Raw genomic sequence first — 18146 nt, 5'->3', positions numbered from 1 at the left:
AACGCTGCTGGGGAAGGTTTGTGCTCTTCAGTGCCCTCCTTTCTCATATTTTCTCCAATCTCCTCTACTCATCTTATTCTGCATTTAAAATTTCTACATGTATTCTTCTGAGTATCCTGCGCCTGTGCTCCCTGTCACTTGTCCTGGACAAATTGGCACGTGCAAGTGCTTTCTATTTCTCAGTGCAAGGACTGGTGCTGGTGGCGTAGGACGCCAGAGACTCAGCTCTGGATTTCCAACAAGGTAGCAGTAAACCTGTTAAGCTCCATCAGGGCATTGACTTCCAAAAGCCTGCAAGTCTGAGGTGGCAGCGGGAGGTGAAACATGCAGAGTGACTGGTGAGATCTCTTGCTTTCATGGACGTTATTGCTGCAGGGAATGAGCAAAACAGAAAATGAGAATCTGAGCAAGTCGCGCTAATTTGCATTTGCTCATATCTTTGTTTTGAAGCATAGAGCGTAGACCTGCAAGGACAGAGGGACAGGAGAACTGCAGGAAAATAGCTCCTCTGTTTCAAACACAAAATAACAAATGTGACCTGAATGGATAATAGGAATGAAAAGTTTGTGAGTACATGTAGTGAGAGAAGAAATGATAAAAATTAGGACTCTTCTATTTGTGAAATTCTGATTGTGGCTCTTAAATTGTGAAGGAGAATTCTGAGGAAAGATGAAAGGACTCAGCAGTGTTGTTCACTGTGATGGGGTCAGAAAGCAGCCCTCCAGCCTGCTCACCTGAGAAACTGCTTTGGTTAGGAAGACTTTTAGACTTAAACAGACTCGTACCTGAACTCCCAAGGTTGTCATATATTGCTGTGACCATGCATTAAAATCTCTTGCTCCTTTTTTTCTAAAAGTGGTTTGAAAATTGGTCAGGGTGGAGGAGAGAGAAGTCGACTGTAGTTCTTCTCTCTCCCATCTGGGCTCAGGAAAATGATTATCAACTTGAAAGGCAAGCAGGACTAAATTAGAAGGAGACAAAGAGGCTCAATTAGGTCATCCCCAGTTAAAGCCTGCCACATGTATCTCTTCAGAAGGAGTCTCATGCAGCCAGTCAGCTTTGCATTTGGCCTGTGGGGTTTGGCAAAGCAGGAATGTGGAATGTGTTTACAAGGTAGCAGTTATTGCTGAAATATGTCAGCTCCGTTGCCTGGGGAAGTTTCAGAGGATTGAGGTCACACTGACAGTGGCCATCCCCCTTGGACAGTTAGTGGGAATCCTGGGGAGGAAGCTGGCCTCAGAGCCTGCAACCACGGACCTGCAGAGTGGCAAAGCAGGGGAAGATGCTCCCCTTCCCCACTGCCACACAGCACCCTCCCATCAGACCTGGTTCCATCCCCGCTGCTCCTTTGTGCTAGGATGACCCGGGACTGGGACTGTTCGTTGGCTTGGAGGCATGGCTGCTTTCTACCGCTGCATCCGAGGTGACTCCAGGTTAGAGCATGACTGAAGCTGCTCAGCAGAGCTGTGCGGGCAGCTGCCAAGTGACACTTGGGAGTGGTGAGCCTGAGGGCCCTGCTGCCTCCTCTCATGAGTGGCTTCTGGAAAGCAGTCAGCTTATATTCTGGCTAATCTCAAGTGGTTTGCTGGGGTGTCTCTGCCTGGAAGGGCTAACACTTCCCTTAGGATCTTCATTCTCTTTACATTCCCTACTTTCTTTTTTTCTCTGCTCTAAATATTCAGTGTTAAAGCCACTCTGTGCATGGTGTGTGGTTGATTACAGTACTTATTTCATTTTTCCAGCACAGGAACTCTGGAGGAACCCAGTAAAGCGTATCCTGTTCTCTTTGTTTCATGCTTTTTTCCCTTTTATTTGTTTGGCTAAACCAGACTGATTTTCATCATATTCATGGCAAAATATTTGCAAGCAGGCTTGGGTTATAGCTATATTCTGTGTTCGGGTGAACATGTCATTTGCAAAGACTTGTCCTTAACTTTTAAGGGAACTGAATAGGAAGGCTGGAATAAAACCACTGACTGCGTCACACTTTACGTAGCCTGGAGTAGACAGTCAACGCATTATAGGTGGGTGCAGAATGGATGAAAATTGGGCCACATTCAGATCTGATGTGAGCAGTCGCAATTGATTTCTTTGTCTGGGTGACTTGGCCCACTGAGTTTTGTTCTGAATAGCCGATGAAGCTGAATAAGGATCTCATTCTGGGTTGCACTAAAGACTTTCAGTATCTGAAGCTCCCATTAACCTTCACTCTCTACAAGAGCATGCTTACATTAGCCTAATTAATGGGGCTGCTGGTGTAAAAGTGTGGGTTCCTCAGGGCTTGCTGTGCTTCCAGGTGAGTCTTATTCTTTCTTTGCCACAAAATATACATGTACATGTGTGTAGTCAGTTTATTGCTTTTATGGTTCCAAAGAGCACAAGGGGGATCACTGAAAGCCCTGTTCTGTTTCACAGAATCTAAACCCATGGAGACCTTATAACAATGTTGATTTTGATACTCATTCTGAATACCAAGCGGTTTTGTGTAATTATTTTTGTGAAATAGCTTCAGGAATGTTCCCAGTGCTGAATTGAAGAATAATTGCAATTGCGACATGTAGAATCAAATGTAATTTTGTTCTAACTAAAGCATGCCTTTTTACTTTCTTTTCTATTGCTTTTCAAGGGGAGGCACAGTGAATTTTTAATACTTTACCTGCCCTTAACTTTTAGTGACATTAGCCTGTTGCTGTGCAAAAAAGATGAACTCTTTCAGAGCGTTATTAGCCAACGTGCTCTGTGTGCACACTTGGTACTACTGAAGTTCAGAATGCAGATTGTGCTTCTATCAGTAAAATAGCTGATACGAGCCCCTGACTCTGGTGGTGTGTTGAGCTGTTTGTTCTCTTAAACGTAGCAGAGGATCCTTGCACGGAGCTGGCTGGGGGAGGTCTCGTGTCTTTGTGAAAAAGTAAAAAATAAAAAAAAAAAATCTGTGCTGCCATGATCCTATACGCTGAGAAAGAAAACAGAGTCTCAATGTGCTGTCATTGCTCTAAGGTTCTGTTAATAATGCTTTCCGTATTGGTAGAATAGCTTTCCTGGGCCCTCTGTTAAATCACAAAAAATATAAAACTTCAAGTGAAAGGTGGAAGGAAGGTGGTTTTACATGGGCAAAATGCATTTCATGTGGTTCTGTTTTATTCTTTTGAAACGTAATTTTTTTTTCCTGTTTTTAATTATTTTATGTGGATGTTTCATTTGCTTTTGTGTTTTTTATTGTAACATTTGTTTAAAGAAAGCATGCAGGCTAAGGTTTTTGCTGTGAACAAAATATGATCTTTGTCAAGGTGTTTACCCCTGAGTTACTGAGCTCCCTTAGGGAAGAAGAGCTGCCTTTTGCCTTTCTGGGGGATAGTGTATTTGCTGCACCAGGAAATCAGACCAAGCAATCGTGCTTCCTTCTCATAGGTTGGTGGATTTTGTTACTAGACACTTTTCTAAAAAAGCAAAAAGCTTGTTCTTCAGAAGCTGCTTGGGAGGAAAGCTTGTTTTATGCGGTATTTGTCCTTTAGCCTCTTGGCTTCATGTAGAAAAGGGGAGAGAAGTCGAGTCTATCATTCTTGAAAAACAAACAGGTAGAAATAGCAGGGCTTTTCTCCCCATCCCTTGGAAATGCACCGTTGTCAATAGAGAAAGGAATGTGCTACTGGCAGAGGGCACGGAAGTCTTGGTGAGGATCCTACATGAGAGTCTGCAGGGTCTGTGGAAAATAATAGTGACAAATGCACCAGAGATAAGTTAGTCTTGAATATGTGCGGGAAACCATGTACTGCCCAACAGAAGTGAGAGCAGCAAGAACCACTTACTTTTCTTTTGTCTGTGAAGTCCGACATGTGAGTTACGGCAGGTCTCACCCTGCGAATGCACGGGCTTGGGAGGGGAGCCCATGTAGTGAGCTGCGTCCCGTCACCCCCTCTGCCTTTTAGCAGGATTTACTGTACTCAGGACTCCTTGCTGACTCTCCACTCAGTGACCGTAAGGACATTGGTCACCGCTGTAAGTTCATATACTGTGCAACAGGAATTTGAGTGATAGATGTGAGTATTGCAAGGAAAAGGGATGATGCAGGGAGATAGTGGGATGTCAGTAGTCATATAGACAGCTGCTGCCTGGGTCAGAGCTTGCAGGCCTCCACCTCTTGCAGCACTGGAGCACAATATAAGAAGGACATAAAACTATGAGAGAATGGCTCTCCCTCTCTCCGAGGCAGAGCTATGAAGATGTTGAGGAGTCTAGAGGGGAAGATGTGTGAGGAGCGGCTGAGGCCCCTTGTTGTGCTCAGCCCAGAGCAGAGGAGCTGAGGGGAGGCCTCATGGCGGCTGCAGCTCCTCACAGGGAGCGGAGGGGCAGCGCTGAGCTCTGCTCTCTGGGACAGCGACAGGGCCCGAGGGAAGAGGCATGGAGCTGTCAGGGGAGGGGCATCTGGGGGTTAGGGAAAGGTTCTGCACCAGAGAGTGGTGGGCATGGAACAGGCTGCCCAGGGCAGTAGGCACGGCCGTGAGTGCTGGAGTTCAAAGAATGTTTGGACGCTGCTCTCAGACATAGATTTTGGATTTTGGGTGGTCACGTGTGAAGCCAGGAGCTGGGCTCAGTGATCCTTGTGGGTCCCCAACAACCCAGGATATTCTGTGATTCTGTAAATAGCAAGCTCTGGCACATTGGCAGCATTGGAAGATTACGTGTTGGTGCTACTACTCAAAATATAGGTAGTCAGGTAGCTGAGAAAAGGCAAGTTACTCACAGCTCTCTTCATTTTGACAGTGGCTAGGAAGAGGATGGGAAGATCCCTAAAAGGCAAAGTTTTTAAGGAAAAAGGCATTAGCTTTATGTCAGGATGGGGCTCTCCCTGGACACCGATGGCAGTTCATCAGGGCCAGCCTTGCTCTGGGCATTGGGAATGGCACCCAGGCTCTTGGCACATCACCATGATGGGTGCTACACGTATTTTCTAATAACATGAGAGCGTGCTGCAGGAGTATGAGTACCAATAGCTGGAGGAAATGTCAGTCACATACACAGAAAGTGAGACTTTATTAACCAGATTAAAAAAGGATGGGGAAAGTGTCATTGTGAGATTGATAAAGATGAGTAACAAACTGACAAACTGTCATCTTTTGGGACAGCAAACCATTTGTGGAAATACCGCATTTTTGAAGATGCTGTCCCCATGGACACTCACTAAATTATTAAAAAAAAAAACAAAAAAAACCACACCAAGTCAGAGACTTTGCAGTGTGATTATTTTTCATTTACTGATGCAATACCTTTGAGTAAAATGGAAAGAGATAATCATCTACTCGACTCTGAAAGCATAAAGCAAGATTTTATATAATAAGTGACAGGCTGTTTTTCTTCTTGGTTTGGAATTTAGTTTGTCTTTGGTATTTATACAGGTATAGTAGAGAAAAACAGCATAATTTTCTTAAAAAATACGGGTTTTCTCTGGGTAAATTATTTTTAGTGCATCACCCATTCAAAAAAAATGGGGATGCAGTAGGAATATGAACAGACGCTGTATAAGTGCTGATGTGGTTCTAGGGAAATTGGCCTTTCAATCACAGTTGAGAGTGCTTGGGAGACCTGACAAAGCTCCTGGGATGACCACGTGCATGCAAGTATGGTCTCAAGTGCATTTGTTCGTTTGATTTAAAAATCAGAGGCTGAATAAAAAGAGAAATTTGTACTCCCTTTGACACTAAGAGGTTTGGAGAAGTAAGATGCATGGCTTTGGAAATGGCGTTGTCATTGTTATCAATGTCTCTCGTCCCTTTCTGTGTGTTTTTTGGATGTTTTTGTACAAACTAATTGGATTTCCAGGGACGTATATCTTTCCTTTGAGGATGCCCCCAGTATCTTGCTCATGTGCATAGTGCTGGCTCATGTGCAGCACTGATCAGTGCTTCTTACACCTGCTTTGCTGGAGAGGGGCCTGGGGAAGGGAGAGGAGGTTTCTCCTAATAACATAACATAAAGGTGATTGATGACTTCTGCAGATGATTTTATAATTGGGCATGTGTTGAGAGATTTAGCCTGGGATAGGTGAAGGCCTTACAGCTTGGGAGCACTGAAGGTCATTTGAGAACTTGCAGCGAGGGTCACGTTGGAGTCTCTGTTAGCAGGAGAAGGTCTGAGCAGAGAGGCATGTTGAACATCATTGTGGACACCTCCTCATCACAAGCTCATTGCCCACTCATCCTTCTCCCATACCCTGTTGTGCAGTGTCCTCAAAACACAGCCTTTCTATTTGGCTAATGGCTCAGCTAGGGCAGTCTTTCTGAATGTTTGGGTTTTCTGTATATCCTCTGACTTCTTGCATTTTCTTTCTCAAATCCGCAAGGCTGCCTAAAACTAGTATGGATTTTACTGCTTATCATGATGCTGGAGAGAGAAAAGGGCAGGTCTCCTCCTCATGTGAAATGATATTCCCAAGTTCAGATTTTTAAAAGAGCTTGGCCTACTAGAAAGCAAATGTTTTTGGAAACACAGGAAATTGCTGCCATTCATCTCAGCTGCGCTTTTTTTTTTTCTGGTATTCACTTGGAATGCAGTGACATTTGGGAGGGGTAGGGTTGCCATGCCATGTTCCTTCTGTATTCTTTGCACTCACGTATTCTTAGCTGTGTTTCCTGTGTCTTAGCTCATAATAAAAGGGCACGGGAAGGAAGAAGGAAATGGAAAAAAAAATCTGCTGGGAAAAGTCTAATGTAGAAAAAATACTATAATAAGTTTGGGTAATATTTAGCAGTTTATCATCAGACATTTTGGCCTCATAAAGTCTCATAATAAATTGATAAAGCAGGATTCTGTTTCCTGAAGGGAAAAAAAAGAAGAGAGAAGTACAACTGCTGGTAGTGTGATAAATCTTGCCCTTGCTAAGACAGAAGAAGTAAAGCAACATGCTCCTGTAGGATGTGGATCCCACTGAGTTTTTAGACCAGAGTATGATTTAACTTAGTAGTCCTTGGAGCTCAGCAAGTCTTGGAGAAGCTGAAGCAAGAAGGCTCAGTGGTACTGTTCCCTGGCACAGCCTCAGGATCTGAATGCACGTGCACTCTGGTGCGTCTGGGTGTTTCTGTCAGCAATTTGTTGCACAGCTATTAAACTTACATGTCTTAGATTTTAAGCAAAGCTTTGAAGAAGATAACATTTAGCTCCCGATTAAGCAAATCCCTGTTTACGTCAGGGAAGCAACAAGCAGGTATAATCATACTCATATGGAACTCTGGCCTCTCTTTTTCTTTTTTTTTTCTCCTCTTAAGTGTCATGTTTTAACTGAATCTTTCATGTGATGAATGAGAGTTTGTTTTGGACACTGAGGAAAAAGCTTGAAAGACTGAAAATCTACCTAAAGATTTTCCTAAAGTTGTTAAAATAAATTCTTCTAAAGGTTAAAAAAAAAAAAAAAAAAAGGAGGTGCGTGTGGAACAGCTCTCTGAGTTCATATACGTGGGAAAGAAAGGAAGGGCTTGGAAGGAAAAGCAACTTTCTCCATGCCAATAAAAATGTCATCATCAATTTTGACTGAGTGCCTGACGCTAGGTTGGGTGAGATGTTGAGCCAGGAGTGACCTGTAACTCAGCAAACACTTACGCATATGACTAAGTCTCAGCACAAGCATTTACTTGAAATCGAGGTTGGCTAAAATGATCTGTCAGCTTTCAAGCAATGGCTTGGCCATCAAGGTCCCACCCTGCCCACATCCTAGGATAAACGGTCGGGCAAGCAGGCTTGGTGACTGCTTGTGCCCACCTCTGGCCAGACCACTGTGTCCTTTGCCAAGCATTTTGCCATTTTTTTCAGTTTCAGTCCCTCTGCGATTTGCTTAGCTCTCCACTGCAGGTTAGCAAAGAGGATGCCCTTTCATCTCCTGGTGCAAACAAATCTCTCCTTGGTTACAGCGGCCATAAAACTCCTCCCCAGTCTGACATTCAGTCATCGGCGTGTTACCGCACCTCACCATCTGGGTCACAGACTGCGTGTTTTCACAACATAGCAACGGTGGCGAGAGCTCCCAGCTTCCCACTCCGTGAACACTGTGCCCCTTTGATGAACCAACATAGGTCTGGTAGAGCTGGATCCAAGTGCCAGCTCTGGATTCAGACTGTAAACTTGCATTTGAAACTACAAACCTGAGCCACAGCCGCCTGCAGCAGAGCAGCCAGATCTTCCCCCAGGTAACACCTGGAAGCAGGTCAGGGATGGCTCTGGCAATAGTGGGCATGGGACCTGGCCAGGCCTTACTCCTCACACACCGCTGTTCCAGCACTCCCTTGTGAGAGGTGTCTCCAGCACCGTGCTGCAGGAGCATAGATATGCTGGGCTGCCGTCTTCAGGCCCAGAACTTTTCAGAAAGGTACGCTGATTCTTAGAATAACCTTAGAATTGCAAAAGTATTACAGACTTGAAGAATGGCTGGGGGAGGTCAGGAGGAGAGTGAGGACCTTGCATCTAGACACATGGCTGGCAAAAAGAGAGCTCATCAGGATTCAGTGTCGTGCTGCTTCTTCTAAGGAAGGAGAGATATTTATCACACTCCTGGCACATATGACTGTCCTCAGGTGGACATAATGGAAATGCTCTTCACAGCCTTGAATGCCGGAAATCATTCACACAGATCTTTACTGACACGATGGTGGAGTTCACTTTTAAAAATCTTTGTATTCTGTAGAAAATTGTTGCCCAGAGAAGCTGTGGATGTCCCCATCCTTGGACGTATTCAAGGCCAGGCTGAATGGAGCTTTGAGCAACCTGGTCTAATGGGAGATGTCACCCCCCACAGTAGGGGGTTGGAACTAGATTGTCTTTCAGGTCCTTTCCAACCCAAAACGTTCTATGAAATTGGCTGCAAAGGCTTGAGATGGGATAACAACACATTTCTAGAGCATCAGAAATTATATTAACTACTTTAATTATGCCAGAGGAAACATGCATCTGCTCAAAGTAGCATTTCCATTACAGGGGTATTTACCACCTGGTGGCTTTGCTGCTCAGGCCTGTTGGAGTAAGATGTGTAACCAGATAAAAATAGTAGACCCTCAGCTGGCTGCGGCTGGATGCAGTGGATACAGCCGGATATATGAGTTATGGCACCCAATTTATATATTAAAATATAAAAATATGATGTAATGTGATATGATAATGTGTTATGTGAAAGGGCTTTTTTGATGATGAAGGTGCTCGTCCAGCTGCTGGAGGAAGTGGAGAAGTGCCAGAGCTGCTGGGCAGCAGCGGTGGCTTTGCTGGTGCCATCACATAGCTGTCCATCACAGCCTGGCTTGAGACCTCACCCATGTTTCAGGCAATGTGTCATGGTTTAGGCTCCAGTAATAAATATTTCATTTCCATTTAACTCTCTAAATTTATGAGCCTCATTACTTAAGCCTGCTCTTATTTCAGGGGATCAGAATAGCTGTGGTATACTCACGTTCCAGTCTAGGTTCTGGCATGAGCGACTGTCACCAGTGCAACCCAAGGAGTTCCTCTATGGTATTTAGGTCACTTTCCAATGAATGGCATCCATGACTTATACTGACTCAACCATGAAATCATGGTTTTCCAGATAGAGAAAAGAGAGCACAAACTGACTTCTCCTCTGGAAATGATTTTAAAAGTACAGATATTCTGCCCTCATGCTTGGGATGTGTACAGTTTGGAAGTATTTTTTAATTTAGGAACCTTAATGAAGAACATGGTATTTTGCTTCCAAAAAGCAAAGAAGAAAGAAAATTTATTATTTTATTTTTACTTGCACTTTTGTCTGCATGAATAAGGGAGTAAAAAGAATGATTAACTTTTCACAAATTACTTAAAAAATAATTAAAACTAGAATCCATAGAATACTTCAAGTTAAATAAAAACTGAATATATGTGCAGTTCTGTACAAAAGTTAATTGGATATGTTACCCAAATGCTGCGATTATTGCAAAGACATTATGTATGTGGTGCTGAACAGGAGCAGAGAGGGAGACTCAGAGAAGCAAACCTCCAATGCACACGTTCAGAAGCATTCGAGAATTTCATTACATTCACTTTTCAGTAAGGAGAGGTGAGCTGATTAACTGGGCTGTAGAGTGTCATCACCTTATTAATTGGAAATAATTCTATGGAATTCATTGTGCCATAGCCTAAAAAGCTTCATCCTATGGAATATTTTTGTGTTGTGTACGTATTTATAAATAGATATGGGTACGTAGGCATGTATTGCTTATGTATTTATCTACACTATCATATTAAATTTTTATATTTTCGTACCTTGCTTGTGTGCGTCTGTTGTTATTTTGTTGACATAGCTGACATTTTTTCTCTCTCCTTTAGTGACTGTCACATGAGTTCCTCGAGGACAATGGACCCTAAGGTGCGAGAGACTGAAGGATATGGAGAAGACAACTCAGGTAGAACTGCTCCCTTCCTCAAAGAACAAAAAGGGCTGTAACTTCTTAAGCTTTAGAACCTTAGCTCTGTCACAGAAGTGAACGTATTCAGTTAGAGAATGCATTCTGCCTCTCTCTCCTTCTACCTCCAAGACCTGTTGTAGTTTTGACACTTCCTGAGGCTTGAAGTAAGATTTTGGTACCATCTTGTGACAGTCACTTTTCTACCCAAGAAGATCCAACAGTAACTGAAACACTGATAGGGATACTTTCCAGTGCTGTCATCCCAGCCTGCACCGGACAGGGGCTAGTTGTTGGGCTGTCTTGTGCAAAATGCTGAATTATTTATGGATCTAGGAATTGATCCTGATTCAGGGCTTTCCTCACTGAGCAGACTGTCATTGTCTTTGAAGATTATTGCTTGATTTCTGTTTTAATACTTTGCGATCCATCAAGTCTTATAATTAGCATTCAAAACATTCTCGAATGTATTATACAACTGACATTGTAAAAGCATTAGCCTCCTGATACTGCACATTTCACCTAAGTAAGCCATTTCTAGATTTAAATTGCTTTCAGTAACAACATTGTCCTTATCATCGCTATTTTGCTTGCTGAACAAAGGCAGTGTGTTTCCATGTCGTAATTTCTTCTCTATATACTAGGCTGTTAACACCAAAGTTTTTCTTCACAGTCTAATTATCTCAAGAGGCAAGTAGAAACTCTATTAGGAAGGATCCTACACTGTAGGTTATTTTTATGTCATAAACACTGCAATCCATTCTCTCAGATAATAGTAATTTCATGCTATCAGTGTAGTCTTGAAAGACATTAATGCAAGCGCGGACTGTGTTTCCTCTTCCAGGAAAAAAATCAGCTTATGAAGAAATTATATGGGAATTACTATTGTTGTGAAAGCCTGCAAATGCTGCTGGTTGCATCTTCTTTATGTTTCTTCATTTAGGAAAGAAAAAATCAAAATTCAAATCATTCAAAAAGTTTTTTGGTAAAAAGAAAAGGAAAGAAACTTCTTCAGGGAGCAGCAATCTGAAGCTATTCCAGTCAACAAGTGATGTGGCGGCCTCACATGACATGCATGCTAGTTATGATTCTGAAGATGAACACGAGTAAGTCTTTGGACTGTGGCTGGTAAACAAATACATCGCTGCTATGAGATCTGTGGATTAAAGATATCCTAAATTGCCTTCTCCTCTTGTCCAGAATGCTGCACTCTCAAGCAGTTGCCTTTTTCAGGAAAGTACGAATTAAAATGCTTGAGGCAAGGCAAATTACAAATTAAGAGGATAGGGTGCAGCAAGAAATAATAACTAATAAAGCTTTTGTTTAAGCATAAGTAATCCTTGGGTTATCGTTTCAAAAAACTGTACTTCTCATCTTCAAAAAAGGGAATTAGGTACTCAGCTTATATTTTATCAGAATTTTCTTACACTCCTAAGACTTGTCTCCTAAGGATTGTTAAAAAATGTAGACGCCTAACCATTTATGCCAGTTTTTGAAAGCATGAAAGAGATAAGGGGATGACTGCAATTGAAATCAGCAGGAACCAGAGGCTGCAAAGCTTTTCATTCCTCTGCATAGCTGGGATTCATCTGACCAAAGGATAAATGCCTGCATCTGAATTAGTCACCAGCTGCCTTTTACAATCAGCAGATAGAAGTCAGCATTTCTAAGAAAAAGCTCGTACCGTTCTTGTGTAGACATCTGAAGTTACTCCGATGAACCATGCTCTAGAAGTGCCTGTTTCTCCCCACTGAGTGTAAGCGGGAACCTGGGGTGACTGGCTCCAACGCAGATAGCTATTAGTGTCTGAAGTTAGACAAGATGCATATACCATATACCATATACCTCCTGTCTTCGTTCAGGCTTTTCCAAAAATGTTATATTTCATCCAAAATTAACATGAGAAACGGGATACAAAATTCAGATGCGCTCCTGGATGGGTGGGGACCTTCGTCTGTGGATGGAGTGCAGCTGGGAGCCACAGCTGTGCAGAGGGGTAGGAAGGGCAGCCTGTCCTGTCCATTTGAAACGGCACTGTACGATGCAGCCACTAGGCAGCGCCAAACAACCAAAAAAATTACTAAGTGGTAGCAGTAGTATTGGCAAGGGTAGCAGTAGTCCAGCTTGAAGCCCCAGGAGTTCCATGTTGACAGCGTCAGATCTATCAGTAGGCGAAAGCATTTTTGTTCAACAATATATTTTTAAGCCATAGATGGTGAGATTTTCTCTCCCTCATGCACTGCTCAGCAAGGTCATGTCCGAGTGGGTCCAGTCTTTGGCTGGTTTTGCCATGTCCCTGCATTGCTTGCAGGGTTATAAAATTGTTTCTTAATACTTGTTTAGATAAAGGCCATGAAATACCATGAAAGGAAGGAAGCATAATGAGAGCACTCATAATCTGAGGAGACATCTAGAGTACCTCCACTACACATCCGGGAGGTACGCATCTGCTAGAAAGAGAAAGCAAGGACAGCATGCAGGGATGAAGGTGCACATGCAACAACGCTGCTTAGCTGGCAGCTCTTGCAATCTTTGTAAGATGTCGGTGCATTGAACAGCCATTGCAGTCCCAACTGACACTTACTTTACAAATTGCTATAGCTCTCTGACCTTGGATGCATTGCGGAGATCACATTTTCACACAGATAACTTGTTCTTCTAATGTCTCTAATGCATGAAGCAGAAACAGCAGGCTTTCCTTCCTTCTGCAGCAGGCATACAGATTAACTTTTTCCTGCAATTGTTTTATCAAATGTATTTATAGCTGACATCGCAAGGAAAATGTTACTTTTTGCCATGTTTGTTTATGTTTCTGAATGTCTCTAATGACAGTACCTAGGATTCAAAAATACACATAACCATTTTTCTAGGGAGTCTGTTCAATTAGCTTGATAGTTACTTGAATCCAAGCAGTTCTGTATTCTGCTTTGCCATTTTGTAGCAGTCGTATTTTAAAAAATTAAAAGAAGGGATTCCCAGAAGAAATGCCATATGCACACATTTCTGGTCCCTGCTCAGTTGAGCTGTGAACTAAGTTGAGGAAAATGAGCACAAGAGGCCTCCTAGCAGCCAGCTTTCTGCCCATATGTCTCCCCTACCATTCCCATGAAGAAACAAGTGTTCATCCCCCACATGTAGCATTTTTAAGATAAGTTACATGCTGCATCCATCGAAAGTAGGAATCAGAATATGAGAGAAGCTACCCACAGAGCTTTCTTCTGCTTCCTCTCACCAGGCCACAAAGAGCGTCCCTGAAAAAACATGTCCACAGGCTTGTAAGGGAAAATCCCAAGGATCTTGTTGTCGAGCACAGGATCCTATAAGCATCTTGTAAGGATTGATGTAAATGATTCTGTGTGAGAACTATACACCCTGCAATATTTTTTAAATGACCTGTATGACAGAGACACATAGTAAATGCTCTACTGTGCTTAAGTAGTGAAAGGTACTGTTTATTTTTCATAGGGGAACAGTCAGTCATTTGCAACACGTGTCCTTGCATTAGCAGGGATCTAATCCATCTCAGGAAGAGGCTGGTTTATGTGAACTCCCTTTGTTTTGCAGCTGGCCTTGCCTGTGGTGCCATCGCACCACCTGGCTGGTGGCTTCCAGAGAACAGGCAGTAGCTTTCTCTTAAAACATAACTCACTTGCTGGGGTTAAGCTGCCTCTGACCTTGATTTGGTTTGTTAACGTGACAGATAGGAATACTTGCAAATTTTTGTTGTCTTTTAAAAGTGTTGCATAGATTCACCTGAATGACTGTTTGTATTCATGGAGGGGTTTGGAATTGCAGATGCGATGAGTGCTGTGCACATCTGTCTTCCCCTGCGAAAGACCACCTGAGTTAAGAGTAAGAGGACTGGCAAAAGAAGTCTGTGTGTTTTCACTTGTTTGTTATGTTATTTTAGGGCCCACAAGGGCATTATGGGAAGCAGAGCTTTGTCACATGACAGCATTTTCATCCCTGAAATTGGGCAAGAGTCTGCAAGGCCAGTAAGAGTATTTTCTCAAGAAAATGTTTCTGATCGAATTAGAGCTCTACAGGTAATTTGCACAACGTACTTTTTTCAAACGCAAATGGAATGTCCTTCCAGGCTTGATTTCTTTCATAATGTTTATAGTTGAATATTAGATTAGCAAGTAATATCTGTCTGCAGCTTAATCCGGTGTTGCGCTTATGAATCAAACGGTGATATCATACCTTGGTTCTACTGAAAAGGTATTTGTGAAATGAATAGGCTGTTTGGCTCCTAAAGAGAGCCTCTGATGTGAGATGTCCTGTGCTCTTGACTGTTCAATTACAAAGCTGAGGTAAAGGTAACTCACTGACTTGAATTAAAACACATACTGGGGAAACTTCTGTTGTGATCACATGTTTATGTTTATTTTGCGATACTGAAGATGAAACTCCAGCCTACCATGAAACTGGGACCTCCACCTCCGTTTGGGTATCATGCAAAGCGGGCAGATGATGCTGGGACCAGTTCTGAGGATGATGGATTACCGAGGAGCCCTCCAGAAATGTCTTTGTTCCAGGAAATCCTAAGTTCAGGCACAACAATGAGAGTGAGTAGTTCTGGTGTTGACAAAAAACAGTATTTAATTACTTGTTTCACCTATGTGTGGGAGGCAGAATAAATTATTTGGCTTGCTATATGTATCACTATCTCCAAACAACTCAGAAATTCCTTATTTGAAGGGAGAAAATGCTCCCTCTCTGTAAACAATTACTTAAAATCTCTGTTCCTGTTGAATTGTAAAAATAGTTCCAGAAAAGGCAGAATGGGAAAGAGCATGTTTGTGTGCATGCATGGAGATGCTGTTTTTTCAGGAACTACAGAGAGCTGCCAGTCATAAAAAAGTCTGAAAAATCTGTATTCTTCCTTGAATATGCTGATAAGAGAGCTCTCTTCCTTAAAGTTTTTCTAGTCTGTCATAGAAAAAAGAGTCATAAAATAATTTGAAACCGTTTTGTCTTTTTAAATGGTAGTTTTGTTATACATAATTTCATTCTTTATCTGCGTGTCTTACTTTATGTTTGCGGTATCCTTGTTAATCTTTAAAACTACTGAGAAAAACAACTTACGTTGTCAGTATCTGTGTGCTTTGTGTAGATGGTTTCTGCTAGTATATCCATCTCTTTTGCCATCTTTTACTGAATCTCTTCCTCATTCCATCCCACAGTTCTCTGACTCTCACAAGCACCTTAGCTCTTTGAGTTTAGCTGGAACAGGCAGTGAAGAAGAAGAACAGGTAACTTCTGCCAAATGTATTAAGAGCCAAGCAATTACGTGTAGTCGTCTTCTAAGAAATACGAGGCATAAATATTACTTTTTTGCCTGTCTGCTGCAAAAACAGTCTTGTATGTATGTAGTTGCATGTCCATTTGTTTTGCCTTTTTAATGCCTGTCCTTCTAATATAAAGTTATGATTGTTTAATGGCATAATTCTGACATCAAGTAATCTTCTATTAACAATAATTAAGCCTTCTAAAGTAGTTCATATCCTTTAGCAAAATTTACAGACATGATTTAATCTCCAAACACAACCAACCAGATTTAGACACTAAAATAGTATCCTTTTTTTTTCAGACGGGAAATTGCAGTGAAGGTTGGTTAGGTTACAGGCATAGGGTAAGGGAGAATGCTCACTGAGGAGCCGTGAACAATGTCTAGATCACAGAATCATAGAATGGTTTGGGTTGGAAGGGACCTCAAAGCCCACCCAGCCCCAGCCCCTGCCGTGGGCTGGGCTGCCCCCCACCAGCTCATGCTGCCCAGGGCCCCATCCAACCTGGCCTTGGAAGCCTCCAGTCCACTGAAATCTGCCCAAGCTCTTGATTTAAATACAACATTATCTCACACTGCTACAGAAACAGTTTGTTTGATGATAGTAACTGACATTACTGCTCAGGAGACCAAGGTTAAGTCTTCAGTGGGATTGTGGCCACGTGAACCAGCATGAGCTGGGAATTCTGCTGAAGTGATATTTTCAGGACTCGAGTACAAGCAAACAGATGACTTTCTTCAGTCAGCAGTCAGATGTTCTGGCTGATTAAAGAGCGGTTTTGAAAGGCTCTGAAGAGTCCCTTTTAGATGTCTGCAGCTGGAGTCATGGTAGAGACAACACAGGGGGTAAAAGGAAAAGCGTTTTCTAGAAATAAGAGGAGGAATGGAGGAGAATTGCAGAGAGGAAATAGAGAAGCTAGTCCTGAGCTGACTACTTCTTGCTAATTATGCAAAATGTATTTTAAGGCCAGCTGCAGCAGGGCTCAGCAAAGATTTCTGGCCTTGCTCGTTGGATTCCACATGAAGCTTTTTGAAAAGCTGCTTATATGCAGCAAAGTCATAATATTTTCAAAGAATAAAAAGAACATGTGAATAAGGTATTTCTTGAAATCTGGTGTAGGCAGACTGTAAATGTAGTGTCCAGTCCAGATGTGTGTTGGCTAAGGAAGGATTTATGTCTCCCTTTAGTTCCATTAACTTCACTCTCTGACTCACTCTCTGACTCCTGAGACACCGCGGTGACTCTGCGGTTGCTCAGCTTTTTCCACATGTCCCATCATTTAGCTCACAGCACTCTTTATTCGGGTCTAGTTTCAGAGTACAGCCAGAAAGTAGCACCATCAGAGTGCTTTCCTCCTGAACTGCAAGATCCACTTGGCATCTCAGAGAGATTAGCCTCGCTCCTACAAAGTTAGAGGAGACTGCTTCACAGGGATGAGGAGTTCTGCACAATGTAACACTGAGGTTTCTGGTAGCAGTGACACCTTGCTGTGTCTTGGAAGCCTTCCTGGCCCGAAAAGGGAGGAAAAGATCATGATGATCCCGTATGCTCTTTTGGAATGGGGCTTATTTGCTTCCTCCCCGTGCTAATCAGCGCTACCAGATGAAGGACAGCTGAGCTGTGTGTGTGTGAGGTTTGCAGGTTGGGGTCTTCTTGCTGGTGCCTCCTCTAGCAGAGTTGGCCAGAGCCAGGCTCTGTGAGACAGGCGGCTTTTGCAGTCAGCTCAGAGCTGGCGTTCAGTTGGGCTGCTGAAATGTGAGTGGAAAAACAAAGTAGATTCTCAGTTTTCCAGTGTATTCGCCAATGCTCAGCATTTCCAAAGAGAAGATATGCAAGTTGTCGAGGAAAAGCAGTAGTCAAAAAAAACCAAAAACACACAAAAAAAAACCCACCAAAAAAACAAGGCAGGCAAATAGTGATTTGCCTTGAAAGAGAACATGTGCTGTGTCTTTGTCATGGAACTGAAATGTCAATGTATTCACTGCTAGGTACTAATGTATAATGCAGCCACGTATCATTTGTTGTACATTAGTCATGTTTGAGTACTACACTGCAGATATTGTAGAGTGGAAATTAATGAGAGCATCCATTATTCAGTGGCTGAGATGCTTTTTATTTTTTATAACTGAAAGCATGATCGAAAGCTGTGGATCCAGCCTACCCTAAAATCAATGGGAGTTTTTACCTGGCCATTCAGGAAGCTGTAGCAAACCCTAGGTATATTACAGAATGTCCTTTATCTGCAGTGCATAATGCAGAACTCTACTTGCAGAAAATGCTGATGCTTTTCCCTTTACCTAAATAAAATCAACACAGTACTGTTCTCATGTTATATCCATCCTCTTTGATAAAATACCACTTCCAGAGCCTTTCACCCAGCGGAACAAAGTATGACAAAGGAGGAAAGCTTTTCTGATGAAATGAACTGGAATTTCAAGCCTACAAAGGGAGTCTTATCAAG

The 18146-nt window shown here is 42.5% G+C and overlaps 1 protein-coding gene across 10 annotated transcripts in view; it reads left to right on the top strand.

The window, feature by feature from the left end:
- The window catches only part of KIAA1211L (KIAA1211 like), a 64752-nt gene that overhangs the window by 26106 nt on the left and 20500 nt on the right, over positions 1-18146 (top strand). For 5 of the 10 annotated variants that reach the window (XM_021412893.1, XM_021412902.1, XM_021412911.1 and 2 more), the window contains 5 exons: positions 10318-10394; positions 11338-11500; positions 14305-14440; positions 14798-14962; positions 15581-15649. In XM_021412893.1, the coding sequence (XP_021268568.1) occupies positions 10328-10394; positions 11338-11500; positions 14305-14440; positions 14798-14962; positions 15581-15649 (600 nt within the window). In that variant the 5' untranslated portion in view covers positions 10318-10327. Of the gene's footprint in view, positions 1-309; positions 339-1380; positions 1434-8235; positions 8357-10317; positions 10395-11337; positions 11501-14304; positions 14441-14797; positions 14963-15580; positions 15650-18146 lie in introns of those variants that run through there. The other 5 variants (XM_021412875.1, XM_021412859.1, XM_021412868.1 and 2 more) reach the window with 5 other exon arrangements.

The sequence above is a fragment of the Numida meleagris genome, chromosome 1 (genome assembly GCF_002078875.1).
Source record: "Numida meleagris isolate 19003 breed g44 Domestic line chromosome 1, NumMel1.0, whole genome shotgun sequence".
Taxonomy (NCBI): Eukaryota; Metazoa; Chordata; class Aves; order Galliformes; family Numididae; genus Numida; species Numida meleagris.
Note: the sequence above shows the minus strand (reverse complement) of the source record. Positions and strands in the feature narration are given on the sequence as shown.